Here is a 17377-nt window from a genome sequence, read left to right on the forward strand (position 1 = left end):
GTATAATTGCTTTACAATGTTTTGTTAGTTTCTGCTGTACAGAGAACTTTTGTAGCGAGAGTTTCTTAACATCCTAAGGTTGGAAATCAGTAGAAGGGTGGAAACGTTAGGGGAGGAAGTGACGCAAGCCAAGTAGAGCCCTCCCAGCAGGATTCACCACCCTTCGGGTAACAGTGCCAGGCCTGCTACCCCTGTGTGACCAAGGTTTCTGGGGCTCCCCCCTCATGTACCAGGGGTCCCTCTCTCAGACGGAGCTTCTGCTGTCTGGCCTGGCCCTAGGCAGCTGGTCTTGTGCAGAAATGACTTCAGTGATCTCGGGGCCTAAACTGTCCACGGGGAGGTTATGGGTGTTCTCATCTCACTGTTCACCGGGCACAGATTTCCATGCAGATCAGCCATTTCCAACAGCCTCCAGCTTCATTTGCTGGTGCTGCCGTGCACTGGCCCTGGCGAAACTTTCTCTAGGTCTTCTGAGGTTAATCACCAGAACCAAGGTCTTTCCCACTCAGGTGCCCCCATACCTTTCCCCCAGGTCCTTGCCCTCCTCCTGTCCTGAGCACCATGATTTTGCGGGGATGCCTGTTATGTGCTATGATGCATGTAAGATGCCATCTTATTTGTCCTTCTCTGGTGCACTTCTAAATGGCCCGTCCTCACTGACATATACCCCTTCAGGTACATGCCTACATCATCAGCCACCTGAAGAAGGAAATGCCAAGTGTATTTGGAAAAGAAAACAAGAAGAGAGAGCTTATCAGCAGGTTGCCAGAAATCTACACTCAGCTGCAGCGAGAATACCAGATTTCTGCAGGAGACTTCCCCGAGGTCAAGGCAATGCAGGTACGGAGGCCCATCACAATGTCACCAGTGGGGATGGAGGGGCACTGCCACCTTGTCCGGCCAGTGGCTGGGTACACATTTGGGTTTCATGGTTTAGAATGGAGGAGAACATGGTAAATTAGTCTTCCTAGTAATACATGATAATAGGCTCCTGTGATTAAAGCAGAAATTGCTTGCTTCCTGAAACATTTAAACAAAAAGGGAGACATTTCGAGAAGTAAATTAAGCTCACCTGAAAAAAATCCTATGAACAGCTCCCTTAGGCTGTGTTCAAGGTTGTTTTGGCACAGAAGTGACACCTGTTTTTTAGAATCCCAGAACCTTAAGGGAATTAGAGCTGAAAGTGACCTTGGAGGTCACTTCCAGGGGCCTCCTGAAGACGGCCCTCCCCCGCGCTGCCCAGCGCTGTGGGATTACGCGCTGGGGCAGCGTCGCTGCTGCGGGCTTTGTCGGAGGCCGTGGCGGGCTGTGGCCATGGCAGGAGTTCACCAGACACAGCAGGCTGTGCTCACTGAAGAGTTTGCTTAAAGGTCAGCTTCGGGCAGCCTTTGGCCTAATTTCAGAGTCTCCCTGACATGTGTCTGGGCAGCCCCAGGTGACCCCGAGTGGGTGCTGCCACCCTGGCCTGACCCGTGTGTCGACCTCCCCGCCGTGGTGTTAGGTGACCTTGATTTCGATGCTTACCATGCCCTCCCGAGCGAGGCCACCTCACCTGGCTCCTCAGAGAGCCTGACCGACCATCTCCTTGTCCGGTGCAAGGACCCGTCTGCCCTGGAGGCCACAGCCCTCTCTGGAAAGCAGGCAATACAACTCAGATGCCTGCAGCCACCAGCCAGAAGTAACTCAAACAAGTGAGGCAAGTGGGCCACGCCAAAGGAAACTGGGGTGCCCCCTCTGACCACCTCTTGTTTTCTCACATTTGGTAGAGATGTGGGTCCTGAGAAACATGTCTCTACCGGGAGGAAAACAGTTCTGCAAGTGCAGTGAGTGAGGACTTGCGGGGGCGCACGGTGGGGGCAGATTTGGGAGCGTGTGCCCTGCCCCCCTCGGTGGGGAGGCCCCATCCTGCCCAGTGGTCACTGCCCTGTGGGAGTGCAGGCCTGGATATTTCACGAGAAGCTGGAGATCTGGATTTGTATGTAAAGTCCCCTGGTTTTCAAATTTTGGCTCAGAATTTCAAAGAATCTACATGGGCCAAAGAGAGTGTACAGCATACTGGCTGCACCCTGGAGACTCTGGGCCTGTGAGCTGCCAGCCTGCCTGGGGTGGGGATGGGGGTGGGTTTGGGGGGGAGGGTCAGGGAGGAGGAAGCACAAGCACAGAGGCAAGATCAGGCCACAGGAGGGGAAGCATCGATCCTAAGGGGTTTGTGAATATAAACCCTCTGTATATAAAGTACACACTGAAATAGGAGTGGGTTACACTTACTGCTGTGACGCCTGGATCAGGGTGAATGCATCTGGTATATACGATCTAGTCAAATATGATTTAGTCGGCTTAAAAAATACATAGAAATACTTTTTTTTCTAGAAGTAAAGTTGATATTCCTGTACTCATAGGATGAATTGGATATTTTTCTGGTCACAAGATGGCTAATTTGAGGGCTCCTGGGGCCTCTTCCTGAGCAGGTTCTGCTTTCACACCCTTGGGTTATGCCCTGTACCCCGCGACCAAACTGAAGGACCACTGTTTCCTGGCATCCTTCAGATACTTTGGAAGGGAAATTGGTTTCCTGACTGAAATGAAAGCTGTGAGTAAATACACAGTGCTCACGATGGCCTGATGGGACGTCTGTGGCTCATTGGCCTCCTGAGGCTCCCTTGACACCCGACCCACAAGGTGCGGCTCCTGAGACCTGAAGTCTCCCTGACAGGCCTCCCCTGCCCATCTCCAGGGAGCTCCTGAACGGAGGGAGCAAACTCTGTGACCAGAGCTACTCCTGACCATGCTAGCCTGGGCCTGGCCGGTCAGAGGGCATCCAGACCTCTCAGAGCTGGTCACAGGGGCAGTCCCTCACCTCAGGTCTCAGGAGCAGCCTTGGCCCATGTAGCCAGGCAACACAGGGAGGGCCTGAACCTTCACTGAGAACACTGTGGTTAGGCTCCGCACCAGGCACCTTGGCCCCTTCATTGGACTCCTGGGTGCCCTGGGACTGGGAGCAGGGGTCCTACCTGCCGGGGGCCTACCATCCACACAGTCCTACCATCATCTGTGTTCATTTGTGCGTTCACCTAAGAATAGTAATTAAGTCTACTATGGTCAGGGACTGTTCTAGGCCCCTGGAATAAATCATTGAACAAACAGCAAAAATAAAAATCCTTGCCCCTACAGAGGTCCATTCTGGGTTACAGTCTTTGCTGCTATGACTGTAGCTGGCAGTGACGTTTTGGCAGCAAAGCCCCTTGTGGGGACTTGTGCTCCTTGTTACAACATAAGTGTCTCTGTGCTTTGGTATAATTAATTTACTCAGTGTCTTATTTAGTGTCTCCCATAGAAGGCTGTAATTCCATGAAGCCAGTGACCCATGTCCTGTTCTTGGCCATATCCCCAGCCCCTGGGGTGTAGCAGGCACTCAGTGAATATGTGTTGAGTAGGTTAATTAATAAGTTAGTGTATGTTTATATCGTAGCAGGCTCTAGGGTAATGAGTTTCTCAGACTCTGACCTAAGCCTGACTCCCATAGGGCTGATAGACCAGTGGTTTCTGGAGCAAACCCCTGGAAGCTGGCTGAGGATTCTTCCTTGGGAAGCCGGCCAGGCCCTGATCATACCACCCCAGTCCTTTCAGGGAATCCCCAGGGAGCAAGGCAGGCCTGGAGCCCAGAGGGTGTGCTTACTACTTTAAGCTAGTTTGCTGTCACCCAGGAAGCTCCGGGGGTTCCTGGTGTGGGTCAAGGCCTCCATCATCCCTGAGTCTGTTGAGCATCTGACATCTTCCCCAACACAGGCATTCAGCCTTACTGTGTCTGGGACAGCGGCAGGGGCAGAATCTTGGAGATGACTTGATTATGATCTTTGCACATCCTAGGATCTCACGGAGAGTTCACCAGGGCCAGCTTTAAGTCTCTGTTCTCCAAGCTGGTTAGGGTGACTCTTCACCGTAGCAAAGAGCCAATTGTATTTTGCAGGCTTTTGCCTGGTGCTGGGGGAGGCCCATGACCTGGTGGTGCATCTGCCTGTGTCAGCCCTGCACCCACTGGGGAGGGAATCTGCTTTGCTGCGCTGACGTGTCCGTGCTGCAGAATGAGGGAACACTAGCAAGGCCACCTTGATTGCTGATGCAGTTGTCCTCCTTGGAGAACTGGGACACAGACCTACTAGAGAATGGACTTGAGGATATGGGGAGGGGGAAGGGTAAGCTGTGACAAAGTGAGAGAGTGGCATGGACATATATACACTACCAAACGTAAAATAGATAGCTAGTGGGAAGCAGGCGCATAGCACAGGGAGATCAGCTTGGTGCTTTGGGACCACCTAGAGGGGTGGGATAGGGAGGGTGGGAGGGAGGGAGATACAAGAGGGAAGAAATATGAGAACATATGTATATGTATAACTGATTCACTTTGCTATAAAGCACAAACTAACACACCATTGTAAAGCAATTATACTCCAACAAAGATGTTAAAAAAAATTAAAATAATAAAATAAGTTCTTAAAATAAAAAAAAACATTTCAACAGCAGAGGGCAGCAGAGCCATCCCCATCCGCTCAGACCCTCCCAGTGGATTCAAAAACAGCTCTGGTACAGGCTGGGAGTGAGCAGGCAAGGGAGAGCCCAGAAGAGGCTAGGCTGGGATTGACCTTTGTCTCTTGGGGGGGAATTCCAGGATCCCGGGCTTGGTGGCTTTGATGCATACAGTTGTTGACGGGTAGCTCTTTAAATTCTCCAGTGTGTGTTCATCCCAATAAAAAGTTTTGGAGCCACCCTGGTGGAGGGCAGGGATGGTGTGGTTTAACTTGGACCCCACCCCCCTGGCCAGGGCTGGGCAGGCGGGTACCACACGGATGAGAGTGTAAGGCTTACTTCCTATGTGCCCTCCGGGGCGGGAACGGCTGCTGCCGCTGCTTCCGTCCACCCCTGCAAATATGTGGCCATTTCCCCTGGCCAGTTTTCCAGAGGTTTGCAGTCTGAATCCATGTCCCCTGCAGGCGGGTGGAAAGTTTGGGTGGACACCGCCCTCATTTGTCCACTTGGCCGGACACAGAGGCTCTGTGTGTGCCCAGAGCTCAGGCTTATTCATGAGGAAATAGGGTAGGTGTTCATGCACCCAGGGGAATCCAGACTTGTTTACCCCAGCAGCACTGGGATTTTTGTGTAGGCTGCCTGCTCTCCTCCTCCTGGGCTTTCTCTTCTCAGTTCCCTTGGCTGACCGAGGTGCCGGCAGCAGGACCCCAAAGTGTTAGCAGCATTGTTTGGTGCTGATCTTCGGATGACATGCAGGTGACTGTGGTCTGTCAGTGAGGATGGAGGACATGAAAACTGGAATGTACCTTAGAACCAGGCCTGTGCTACCCCACCACTCTGAGCTGAGCTCAGGCTGAGTGCTAGGTGGCAGCCCAGGCCAGCCTGCTTTGACAGCCACAGAGTTGGCTACTGAGAAGAGTGCTGGGGGCACCTCTCCAAGATATGTCAGGCTGTTTTGCTTTCCGCTCTGTCCTCTCCACCATCTAAAGCTCAGGGCTCCACTTCAGAATAACAGCCTAGAATGTCTGCCCTGCCAGCACACCCTAGAGACCACAATTTTGATTCTCCATTGGAAACGACCTAAATTTCCAATTACATGGACAGGGTAAATGAGGAAAGGCCCAGCTATACATTTGAATATCATGTAGCTATTGAGAATAAGTTTATTTATCTATTTTATATATATTAATGTGTATCTGTTAATCCCATTCTCCTAATTTATCCCTCTCCCTTCTTCCCCTTTGGTAATCATAAGTTTTCTGTATCTTGAGTCTGTTTCTGTTTTGCAAATCAGTTTATTTGTATTATTTTTTAGGCTCCACATATAAGTGATATCATATGGTATTTCTCTTTCTCTGTCTGACTTACTTCATTTAGTATAATAATCTCGAGGTCCATCCATGTTGCTGCGAATAGCAATATTTCATTCCTTTCTATGGCTCTGAGTAACAGGTTTTTACTGTATAGCACAGGGAACTATATCATATCTTGTAATAACCTATAATAAAAGAAACTGAAAAAGTATATGTATATATACACCATTGTAAAGCAATTATACTCCAATAAAGATGTTAAAAAAAAGTATGTGTATATATAAAACCAAATCACTTTATATTTATATAAAACTAAATCAATGTGCTATATACCTGAAACCAACACAATATTGTAAATCAACCATACTTCAATTTAAAAATTAACTCAAATTAAAAAAATTTTTAAAGGTTGTATAAAAATTGATATCATGGAAAGCTGTGATACATTATTTCTTTAAAATGCAGGTTGTTAAATAGTGTGGTCTTATTTCAGTTAAAGAGTGTGTGTGTGTGCACGTGTGTGTGTGTTTGTAAAAATGGCTATAAACGTATGCCTAAAAATGTTAGCAAAAGTCATTGCTGGGTGATGGTATTATAAGTGATTTAAGATTCTTATTTTTGTTTACTAGTTTTTTCCCCAATTTTTTACAATGAAAGTGTAATATTTATGGTAGCACAAAGTTTTGTTTTTTCTTAACTCCCTGTCCCATTACTTCTGTCCAGAACAGTCAGGTCTGAGGGGAATGTGAAAGCTCTTTCCCTTGAGAGGCTCCCTGTCTCATCTCCAGAAAACTGCACACCTGGCTGGCCCCTCTCTGGCCCTCTAGGATTGTCCAAGCAGAAATACTTCATGTAGAGTCCATATAAAAACTGCCATACCTGGAATTCTCTGCGTTTGTTTGGCAAAACTGCTATTGAAGACATTTTCACTAGATCTTTGAGGCCCCTTATACAATTGCCTAAGTGACTTCCACAGTTCAGAGCCAGAGAAGGTTTGTCTTTCTTGTGATGAACAGGTGGTTTCTCCCCTCCGACAATGAGGTGTGACCCCCCACCCCCGGCTCCCCAGCCAGGGCAGCTGAGGAGTGTAGCTTTTCTCAGCCTCCATTATCTGATGTGATGATTCCCCTCCTCTTCCTTTCAATTACTTGGCTTTTCCCTTTGTTCATGACTTTCTTCTATTTCATGTTATCATTGTTTCACTGTAAACTAAGGCAAGCCGTTTTTGAAATATAAGCTCCCTGAAGGCAGAGACTGTGGCTTTTCATATTTATATCCCAGAACAGGGCCTGGCACATAACAAATTGGATGGATGGATGGATGGATGGATGGAAGGAAGGAAGGAAGGAAGGAAGGAAGGAAGGAAGGGTAACCAAGGCAGGAAGGACTATTTCTACAGAGCCATCCACAGAGCCTCTGTGGCATCTACAGTTGGCTCCCATCCTGGCCAGGCAGTTGCCGTGTCCCCTAGGGCCGTCTGCAAACCCTGTGCTCTATCTGCTCCTCCCAGCTTTCCTGGGAGATGCAGCCAAGACCTGCCCTGACCACGCTAGTCCTTCTCAGCTCTACTGGCTGCATTTATACTTGCCCTTCCCATCGCTACTCCTCTCTTTCTTTCCAGTTTCAACCTGTACCTATTTGTACCCTAAACTACATTTTTTTAACTGATCAACATCGTCTTTAAATAATCATTTTACCTAAATAAGTTCTACTGACAGCTCTGTCGCAGCTTCATGTTACAGCACAGAGGCTAGTCGAGCGGCAGGAGGCATGGGCTATTGTCTTGACTCCGCCAGGACACCCCTTGTGCTCTCTGTGAAATGGGTTATTAACACCTGCCCTTCCTGACTCCCAGCATTGTTGTGAAAATCAGCTGAAGTATGTAAGGTATGTAAAATACTTTAAAAGATAAAATAGTAGATCTCTAGAGTGCTTTTTTTAAAAAAGGGTGAAGGAATTTTGTCTCAAAGCCCTAGGGGATCACCGTCCCTCATGCCACTGCCAGCCCAGATTAGCTACCGTAGGAAAATGTTGCATCCCATGCATCTTGTCTCTTGTTCCAAAAGCCACTCCTATGTCTGGTGGGTTCGGATGGGGGGACCCCACCAAAGAGAGAGAGCCCTGGACAGCCCAGAGTATGGGCTGCCTGCTTTAAGGGAGCATTCGTCCCCTCCAGCCATCCCTCTCCTCATTTGCTTCCTGCAGGGAGGACATTTACCAAATCTGTGGTTTCTCCTTTTCCAGGAACAGCTTGAGACCTATGACTTCACCAAATTCCACTCGCTGAAGCCCAAGCTGATCGAGGCTGTGGACAACATGCTGAGCAACAAGATCTCTTCCCTGATGAGCCTCATCAGCCAGGAGGAGACGAACATGCCCACGCAGCTGGTGCAGGGCGGTGCCTTCGACGGCACGGCCGAGGGCCCCTTCAACCAGGGCTACGGGGAGGGCGCCAAGGAGGGTGCCGATGAGGAGGAGTGGGTTGTGGCCAAAGACAAGCCTGTCTACGATGAGCTCTTCTACACCCTGTCGCCCATCAACGGCAAGATATCGGGCGTCAACGCCAAGAAGGAGATGGTGACCTCCAAGCTGCCCAACAGCGTCCTGGGCAAGATCTGGAAGCTGGCCGACTGTGACTGCGACGGCATGCTGGACGAGGAGGAATTCGCACTGGCCAAGCACCTTATCAAGATCAAGCTCGATGGCTACGAGCTGCCCAACATCCTGCCCCCGCACCTCGTGCCGCCCTCCCACAGGAAATCCTTGCTGAAGGCCGACTGAGGGGCAGGCTGCACACAGGGAGGGCGGTGTGGGGCTAGAATTGGGGGGCCTGGGCCGGAGGCCCACGCTGCCACTGACTCACCGAGCAACCCTGGGTGAGACACTGCCCTCTCTGTGCCTCAGTTTTCCCATCTGTAGAACGGGGAGGGCAGACACTGGACACTAGATGAGATCCTTTCACCTTAAAATTCCCAGAGTCTCTATGAAAATGTTGGGGGGAAGGGGTGGATACAGGGGTGGAAGCGTTGAGGAGAAAGGGAAATTGTCCAAGGAATCCTCCAAAGCCTGGAGAGGCCCAGATGTGGAATCCCAGGAGCCACGGGGTGTCAGCTGGGGGCTCTGCTGGGCTTCACTGGACTGTCCCTCATTTTGAACCTGGCTGTCCCTCAGAGGGCACCGGGAAGCAGCAAAGATGAGCTTGTTTATTTTGTCTCTTGCTCTGTTTAGAGTGAAAAAAAAAACAGCTGAGAAGGTTTCTGTTCTCTCCAAACTGTCTACCAAAGAGAAGACTGCTGCCCCAGCTCTGAGAGGAGGACGCACCATTTCTGCATGTCCCCGTCCCTTCTGTGGGCCCGCAGAGCCCACAGCCAGGCCGCAGAGAGCATCCATCCCAGCGCCTGCTGGCCGGCCCTCCCAGGGCTCCCCCAACCTTGGGGCCTTCCCAGCAGAGTTTGGTTAGAAATTTGGAAATCACAACCTTTATTAACCCCTGGCAAGAGTTCTAGTATTCATTTCAAGTCACGTTGAAATCTGAAGATTAGCTTTACTTGTCTGGCAATAGGTTGTAGCAAAGTTTATCATACTTAAACTAGAGTAAGAAAAGAGGTGGTTCTCCCCAGTCGTCAGTAAGCGTGGTTACACGTCCCCAAGGCTCCTTGGTCAATGGCAGGATTTAAATCCAGAAAAAACATGGCTTGGTGCGTGCAGTGTCTTGGCCCTGTGGCCACAGAGGGGATGGGGGGCCAGCCCAAGCTGCCTGTCAGGTAGAAGAGGTCAGTCTACTAGCGTTAGACACTATTTTTATAAAAAAATAGGCATTTTTATTATGACTAGTTTTTTAAATATAGTTTCTATATAAAGGATAAAGGCCTTTATACAGAAACAATATGCAATCTTTCATATAAAGCCTTTTCTTCAAAAGACTGTGGTTCATACCATGAATGCCTCACGAGGTAGGATCTGGGCCCTTACCTGTACATCAGTTCCTGATGTTCCCTCCCTGGGTGCCCTGTGTGAACCTCTCTGGACCACTTGCCCAAATGCCTGTGTCCAGTGGAGGTCACCCTCCCAACTATGTGGGCTCCAGCTGGGGGATGCAGGTGCCTTTCACCATTATTTATGCAATAAGAGAGACATGATATTTCATCACTGTTGTGATGGCTGCATAGCCTGGGACGCTGCTGGCACCAAAAATGAATGAAATCCAAACAGTCACACCTAAGTCTTCCAAAACACTCGTTTTTTTTTTTTCCTGGTGTCACTTGCGACATCCGGGGCAGAACAGCAGACTTAAGAAAATGTTTACTTTAGAGAAGCATTTATCCAGATGCCAGCCCTCAGACTCCCTAGCTTACTTTCTACATAATTTAGTTTTAAGAGAAGTAAATGCGTAACATGGTTTTAGTCTTAATGAGTACTTTTAAATTAATTAGACACATAGAAAAGAGACATTTGTAATTCCAGTACTGTAATCTGAGCAGACAGTTCTGTGAACGCACGAGGACCACACAGACGTGTAAGCACAGTGGATCCAGCAGAGGGCAAGGTTGAGAGAGGAGGAGAGAGAGTTGGTTCATTTGTCCAAAGGTATAGAGATGCCAAGGTTAGATGATTTCCATTCACAATCATCTTCTTTAACTCAGCTCAGTTGTCATATATAAAGATAAATATATACACGTATGTCACAAGAGTATGTATTTTGGCCACTTGTTAATGTGTATATATGTACCTATGGGCAAGTTTTGTCTATATATGGATGTAGAGGAATACTGCTTCAGAAGAGCAGCAGAGGAGGTTTCTGGTTCTACGTGGATGGAAGCACCTCATGGGTGAGGTGATCCCCACCCCACCCCCATGACCTCTGGTGGGAGAACATCTGGCAGCTGAATGCTGAGAAAAAAGGAAGAAAAAGGAAGTCACATGTCCATTTTTCTCAATATCTTCTCTTAAAACCTGAAGTCACCCATCGTAAATACTTGATTGGAAAGAAAAACACTGGAAGACATTAGGGATGGGGGCCAAGCGAGGACCCATATCATCCCAGGACCCACACAGAGTTCCTCGAGTCTGTGTGCAAAACACCCGTTATCCCCTGATCCCCGTGCAGCAGGGCCGGGAACACGGAGCCCTTGGGATCTGGGCACCTTGACCGACCGTATTGTCCTCCCTGAACCGCCCCACCGTCCAAGTACCCCCTCTGCAGAGTGCTCACGGATGGGGCGGGGGACGTGGAAGTAGGTAAACTCCAGAACTCTGAAACTATCTTCATGCTCTCCATGATTTCACAGAAGAAAACCTAAGAATCTTGAGTCTATTTTCTGTACAGCACACGGTATCGCACAACATAAACCTCTGCAGTCTTGAGTTTAGGGGAAAAAATGAAAACTTCTGCCTACCCCTCCCGAAGTCGACTTCCAAACTGTGAGCCTGCTGGTGAGGCCCTCCTGAACCCGTCTGTACAGAAGCATTGCACAGAGACCTGCCGAGACCCCCCAGCTCCGCGGCCACACGCTGATGCCCAACCCGCTTGGCGTCCTACGTGGATTCTTTCCTCGTCACACACACTTGGATGACCCGGGTTGGGGCTGCTCTTCTGTGGGGAGGGCCAGGCATTCAGTTGGCTTTCACTTCTCCAGGGCTGGAGTGGCTTCTCCAGAACGCTTGTCATCATGCAGCAATAATGCCTGGATTGGGGGCTGTGACTCCTCCCACAGAGCTGTGGGCCTTAAGGAGTTGGATTCTTATTCCATCTCATGGGACTGGTGTCCAGGTGGGTCAGAGAGCATGTGAGGAGAAGCCAAAGGCCTCGTGCTCTCCCCCAACCGCTGCCCGCCTTACAAGCCCACAGGAGAGGCTTCAGCAGAGCCCTGGCCCCACTGTCCAGACCACGGTCCTTTGCTATGTCTGCTGGGTCTCGGGGGGCCGCCCCTGTACCACACTGGGAATGTCTTGTACTGGAGCCTGCCGCCTAGGATGGGGTTTAACCACCAGAGTCATGGCCTGACAGCCACCACCAGAACCTTCCCGCTTTATGGCTACATTCCTTTTTGATGCCCAGAACAATACCCTGGACAGATTGCCTTGGAGATAAGGAAAGCATTTAAGGAGGCACTGTTTATTTCCATTCCATTCCATGGAATGTGGCAAATAACTTTCTTAGGACAGACAACCACTGTGTTTTTCCAGGTAAACATGGGCAGAATCTAAGAGTATACCAGGCGATGTGTCAATTAGCCAATGCAATTAATACACAATGCTTCTGTTTTTTTGTAATCTTGTTTAGAATTGTCAAAAAAAGACCCAGTCTACTGATCAATAAACTTCTGAAAAAAAATCACTACTTTTTTCCCATTGGCTCTGGTTTTTCAGTTAACTGTGTGCCAGCTGTCTCAGGAATAAAGCAGGGATCCCTTGGAACCATTCTGAAACGAGGCAGAGGAGTTAAGGGGAGGGTGTGCCCCTTTGCACGCCATCCCTGTGACCCCTGACTCTTCCTGCATCTTCCCTGGGTGGTAGACTCGGGCTTCTTCAGCAGGAAAGCAGCTCCATCCACTGTGGGCAGGGACCAGGTCTGGGAGCAGGCCCCAAGGGAGGTTCACACCCCAACTGAGAGTGACTGGAAACCAAGACTGGAGGGGACCGTGGAGGAGATCCTTCCGAGGCTGAGGACAGGGCATCACTGAGCACTCACAGGAGATGTCCTCTGTCTGGCGCTGAGGCAGGCCCGAGCACCTCAGGGTGCAGTAGTGCTAGGGTGCAGCGCTTGGCTGGCTGGCACTGCTCCAGCCTCTTGGCATGCCTCACAGGTCTGGACCACCCATAGTAGACATCTGGAGTTTTCACACTTGCACGCATCTACCCTTTTGGTGATCCAGACCTGGAATTTCCTTTGCAGACCACTCTCCACTTCTCCACCCTCAATCTGAGGCATGAGGTTTGGGGAGATAGACCCCACCCCTTCTTTCCAGGATGGGTCCTGATTGTCTTGAGCCAATTAGAGTATTTCATCTGCCTGGTCACAGAAATTGTTCAGGAATGGACATGTGTCTATGAGAGCCAGGCCCCTCAGACTTCTGTTCCAACTCTTGGGAGAGATATTCTCTCTTCTGAACCATGCAGTGCAAAGAAGTGAGCCTATTGATGCAACAATATAAATAGCATTGAGAGAAGTGCCCAGCGGTGCTGGAAGCAGAGGAGTGAGGTTAGGCTGACGGCAACCACCCTGTGGAGTGTGAAGATGAAGAAGGCACTGAGAAAGACTAAGGGAATCCAAGCCTGTGGTGGCATCATTTGAGCTGCTGGATCAAACCTTACCTGAAGTCCTCCTCCTGCCAGCCTTTTCAGTTATGTGGACCAGTACATTCCCTTTATATCATTTAAACCCATTTGACTTGAAATTTCAGTTACTTGCAGCACAAATATTCCAGAACTGTACTGACCAGCAGGGATTCTCATTTCAACAGGGGCTGCTATCAGTCACGGCACAAGAGGAGCTGATCCTGGCAGCATGTGCAGTGGCTTTACTGCAGTTGAACTAGTGTCTTGCTCTGGGAAGGCACATTGGGCCGGGCGTCAGCTGACATGCAGGCAGGGTAATGAACTGGGGACAGTGACGAGGACCTGCAGGGTCAGTGGGAGTAACCGGGTGGGGGTGCACTGTGGAGCACTCGCTGCGGGGCACAGCAGCAACAGCCATTGGTACCTGACTGGACCTGGGGCTGGGGGGAGGAAGAAGCTCAGGTTCATCCCTAGTGCCAGGAAGCAGTCAGTGGCAGGAGGGACCTCACAGAGAGGACAGCAGGGGTGGAGGCTCCTCTCGGATACAGGGGAGAAGCCCTCACTCAAGAGCAGCATGCTCCTCGCTCCCAGCCACAGGCTGGGGTTCAGGTGTGATGGGTCCTGCCCAGCTCTCAAGGGCAGGCTATGGCCACTGCTCCTCTCACCGGCCTGGGCTGTCAGGGACGCCTCCCTGAAGTGTTGCTGGGGCTGCTGGGTGGATGAACCCAGACACACAGCCCAGCCCGGTGTCTGTAACCAGACTGTTCTGTGAAGCCACCTGAACTAGAACTCACTCTCCTTCTGGCATGCGGTCCAAGGTAGCAGGGAGGGGGAGGAGAGGGAAGGGGAGGAAGAGGGAGGGAGAGAGAGGGAGGGAGGGGAGGGGAGGGAGAGGGGGGAGGGGAGGAGAGGGAGGGAGGGGAGGGGAGGGAGGGGAGGGAGGGAGGGAGAGGAGGGAGGGAGAGGGAGGGAGGGGAGGGAGAGGAGGGAGGGGAGGAGAGGGAGGGGAGAGGGGGGAGGGGAGGGAGGGGAGGAGAGGAAAGGGAGGGAGAGGGGGGAGGGGAGGGGCTCCCCCACAGCCCCCACCTCGGAGCCTCAGGCCCAGCCAGTGCCAAGGAGCACAGGTGCTGGTGCCTCACTGGGGCCCCAAAGAGTGAACACCGTGTCTCCAACTCTGGAGGAGGCTCTGTCGTTCCCACGGACTTTGCGGGTTACCCCTTCCCAGGGGGAACCCCCTTCAGAAAGTGGCCCCAGCCCTGAGGGAGTACCACCCTGCAGCCCTGGGCTGGGTTAGGTGCATTTCCGTCAGGGCCTGGAAAGCCCAGCCTTGGTCCGAGTCTGTGGTGTGTCTGTGGTGCGTCCCCCAGGAGAGGATGCGAGGGCCGTGGCCCAGCGGGCTCGCTCCCATCCCCGCCCCTGTGGGTGCTCACGGAGAGGCTCTGCAGGGGTGCAGAAGGGCAGCCCCAGCCTGCCGGAAGTGGGTGCAGAAGCTCTGACCAAAGGCTCTGCCCTGTGGCACCTTGTACCTGGACTGCAGTGCCCCCATGGTGCTCCCACCTGGAGCCAACTGGAGACCATCCCATGGGCCTCTGCGTCTTGGGAGCCAGGACCCCCACCTGATGCTGAAGGCATTTGCAGCGGGGGATGATGAAGGAGGAAACCCTGGAGCAACTGATCTGGAGCATTCTTGAGCCGCCCCCTCGGTCTGGGCCATGCCCTGCGGCAGGTGGGTGAACAATGCCGGCTGTGTGCTGTGACCCCTGCCCTGCTGGCCCAAGAGGAGGGCCATGGCGCAGCCCCAGCTGCAGGCTCGGCCTCTCCTGATGTCTCTCCCTCCCCGCTCAGCCCCTCCTATCTGCCATCTCCGACCATCCAGCCAGGTCTCCTCCCAGGGCCTGCACATCACCAAGGTAAGTAGTTTCCCGTTTTCCTTCCACCTGCCCTTTTTGTCCCAAAGAGCAGCAGCCAAATGCTGTGGCCCAGGAGAAACCTCTGGCAGCAGGAGTTCTAGAAGAAGAATTTAGAAAGTGGGATGGGACAAAAGGGGCCCTGGGCCATTCAAGTTCAGGACACCAGCCAGAAGGACCAGACCTTACCTGGCTAGGTTCCAAGCTGCAACCACCCACCAAATGTGGGACTGTCTGGCACGGAGGGGCCCCCACTCCCAGGGAGTCATCAGTATCCACAGTCCTCCCCCAACCTCCATGCCCCCAACGTCCCCAGCTTAGGGAAATGTCCAGTGGCCCCTCATCCCCAGAGAGCTCCAGGCCTGATGGCTGGTAAGCCCCACAAGCCCCAGAAGTTCCTTGGGGCTACAGGCACGTGAAGCAGGAGGCCAGGGGCAGAGCCCTGGACCGCTCTCCCAGTCCAGTCCCACCACGGACTCTGCGTATGAGGATGGGCCACATTTGCAAGCTGCAGGCACAGCACATGCAGATGCAGGAGAAGACTTCACCAAGTGGATCAACAGTATCTTCCAGCACGACCAGGTGAGTGTAGCTGGGCATGCCCCACAGTCCATCTCTACTGTCTCCCCAGCTCCCTGGCCAGTGGACCCTGGGGGACCGACTATGAGGTCATCTGGCTGAGGCTACTTCTTTCGACCCCGAAGCACAGCTGAGGCCAATGCTCCTTCCTCAAGGCAGATGCTCTGGGCTGCATAGCCCAGGTCCAGGAATGGGGCAGACAGGTGAGGTTAGGCTGACCCTGTGCCTTCTCCATCCTCTCCCATGCCTGCTCCATGCCCAGGTGGGCATCAAGATTCAGAACCTGTACACAGAGCTGGATGATGGCACCCACCTGCTGTGGCTGCTGGAGCTCATCTCGGGGGATGTCCTGCCACCCCCCAACTGGGGCCACATGCGCATACACTTCCTAGAGAACAGCAGCCGAGCTCTGGTCTTCCTCAGGGCCAAGGTGGGCACTGGGGAGAGGGCTTCTGAGCATGGTGCTGGGGTGGGCAGTGGGGACAGACTGGATGACTAGATCATCTTTCCTGGGCTGCCCACAGGGCAGAGCAGAGGATCTGGAGCCGGGATCCAGGAGGAGCAACTGCAATACAGAGGTCCAGGAAGCAAAGCCCTTCCTTGCACAGTTCTCCCAGTTTAGAGAACACCCACTGGCTGAAGTGGAACAGCCATCATCCCCAGTGGGTGGAAATGGAATATGCCATTGACTGTAATGAGAGATTGTGGAGTCTAAGCTGAAAGATTCAGTGCACTCTTAACCTTCTCTTTTCATAAATAAGGAAATTATTTACCAGGCAGACCCACAGTCAACTGGCCAGCAGATCCTGGATAGGGGGCCCTAGGGGTGAGGGAAGGTCAGACACAGGGGAAGAGCCTCGGACACTGAGCCAGGCAGTGGAGGGAGGAGATGCAGGGCTACCTTGGAGAAGCTGGACCAGACAGCAGGGAGGGACCTAAGCAAACAGGAGGGACCCTGAGAGAAAGGGACAGGCCAAAGAAATAGTCTCTAAAAGGAGACAGGAGCTCCAGGGACACAGAGGGACCCTCACGGCCAGTGTCAGGGGGCTGTGCAGGGGTCATTTATATTGAGAAGCAGGAATTGGGAGGCCCAAGGGCTCCTGGCCTCAGGTACTAAAGCACGAGGTGGCTGCCCCTGGAGGCTAAGAAGTCACAGGTGGGACTGTCTGGGCTGAGCCTAAGTCCTGGAATGGAGGTCACAGCCAGCCCCTCTGCGAGCCTGGCCTGCTGAAGGGAGGCCAGGAAGGTGAGAAGCCAAAGCAACAGACAGGAGCACTGCGGTCCCTGGGTGCACAGAAGAGCAGAAAGCTGGCCTGTGAGCCAGCCACCTCCTCTTGGGAACCTGGGGAGGGTGCAAGCCCCACAGCCCTTGTCAGAGGCTATGCAGCTCCCCTCAAGCTTAGAGACACAGCATGTCACTGATACGTAACCTATGAAGGTGACAGCCTTGTCTCCACCATATATATGAGGCAGCTATGGTCAAACTTTGGCCCCCAGCACACAGTTAATAAGTAGCAGAATGTGGGGTGCACTCATTTCTGGAGCCCTTGCCCTGTGCTGGGTACTGCATGTCACAAAGCCCAGACCTGAGCTTAGGGGCCCTACAGTTTCAGGGGAGACAGTTTATTTGAACCCAGATCAGCAATATGCTGGTAAATGTTTAACAATCAGCTATCTGGGCTGGGGAGTTGAGGGGAAGGGGGCAGATAAAATCCCTGGTTTGTAGCATTTGCTGATTTCTGAGGCCTTCATACCCCTGCCATGACGTCACTAAAC

The 17377-nt window shown here is 52.0% G+C and overlaps 2 protein-coding genes across 2 annotated transcripts in view; both read left to right on the top strand.

The window, feature by feature from the left end:
• The window catches only part of EHD4 (EH domain containing 4), a 91323-nt gene extending 79149 nt beyond the window's left edge, over positions 1–12174 (top strand). Inside the window, exons 5-6 of the mRNA XM_082618908.1 lie at positions 676–840; positions 8082–12174. Coding sequence (XP_082475034.1) covers positions 676–840; positions 8082–8618 — 702 coding nt within the window. The 3' untranslated portion in view covers positions 8619–12174. The remainder of the gene's footprint in view (positions 1–675; positions 841–8081) is intronic.
• Positions 12175–14759: 2585 nt separating this feature from the next.
• The window catches only part of SPTBN5 (spectrin beta, non-erythrocytic 5), a gene marked incomplete at its 5' end in the record, with an annotated part of 44582 nt that continues 41964 nt past the window's right edge, over positions 14760–17377 (top strand). The window contains 6 exon segments of the mRNA XM_082618760.1: positions 14760–14841; positions 14961–15025; positions 15339–15394; positions 15482–15561; positions 15564–15604; positions 15864–16031. Of these exon segments, the coding sequence (XP_082474886.1) occupies positions 14760–14841; positions 14961–15025; positions 15339–15394; positions 15482–15561; positions 15564–15604; positions 15864–16031 (492 nt within the window).

The sequence above is a fragment of the Mesoplodon mirus genome, assembly GCF_964341445.2.
Source record: "Mesoplodon mirus genome assembly, chromosome: 4".
In the NCBI taxonomy this organism is placed as follows: domain Eukaryota; kingdom Metazoa; phylum Chordata; class Mammalia; order Artiodactyla; family Ziphiidae; genus Mesoplodon; species Mesoplodon mirus.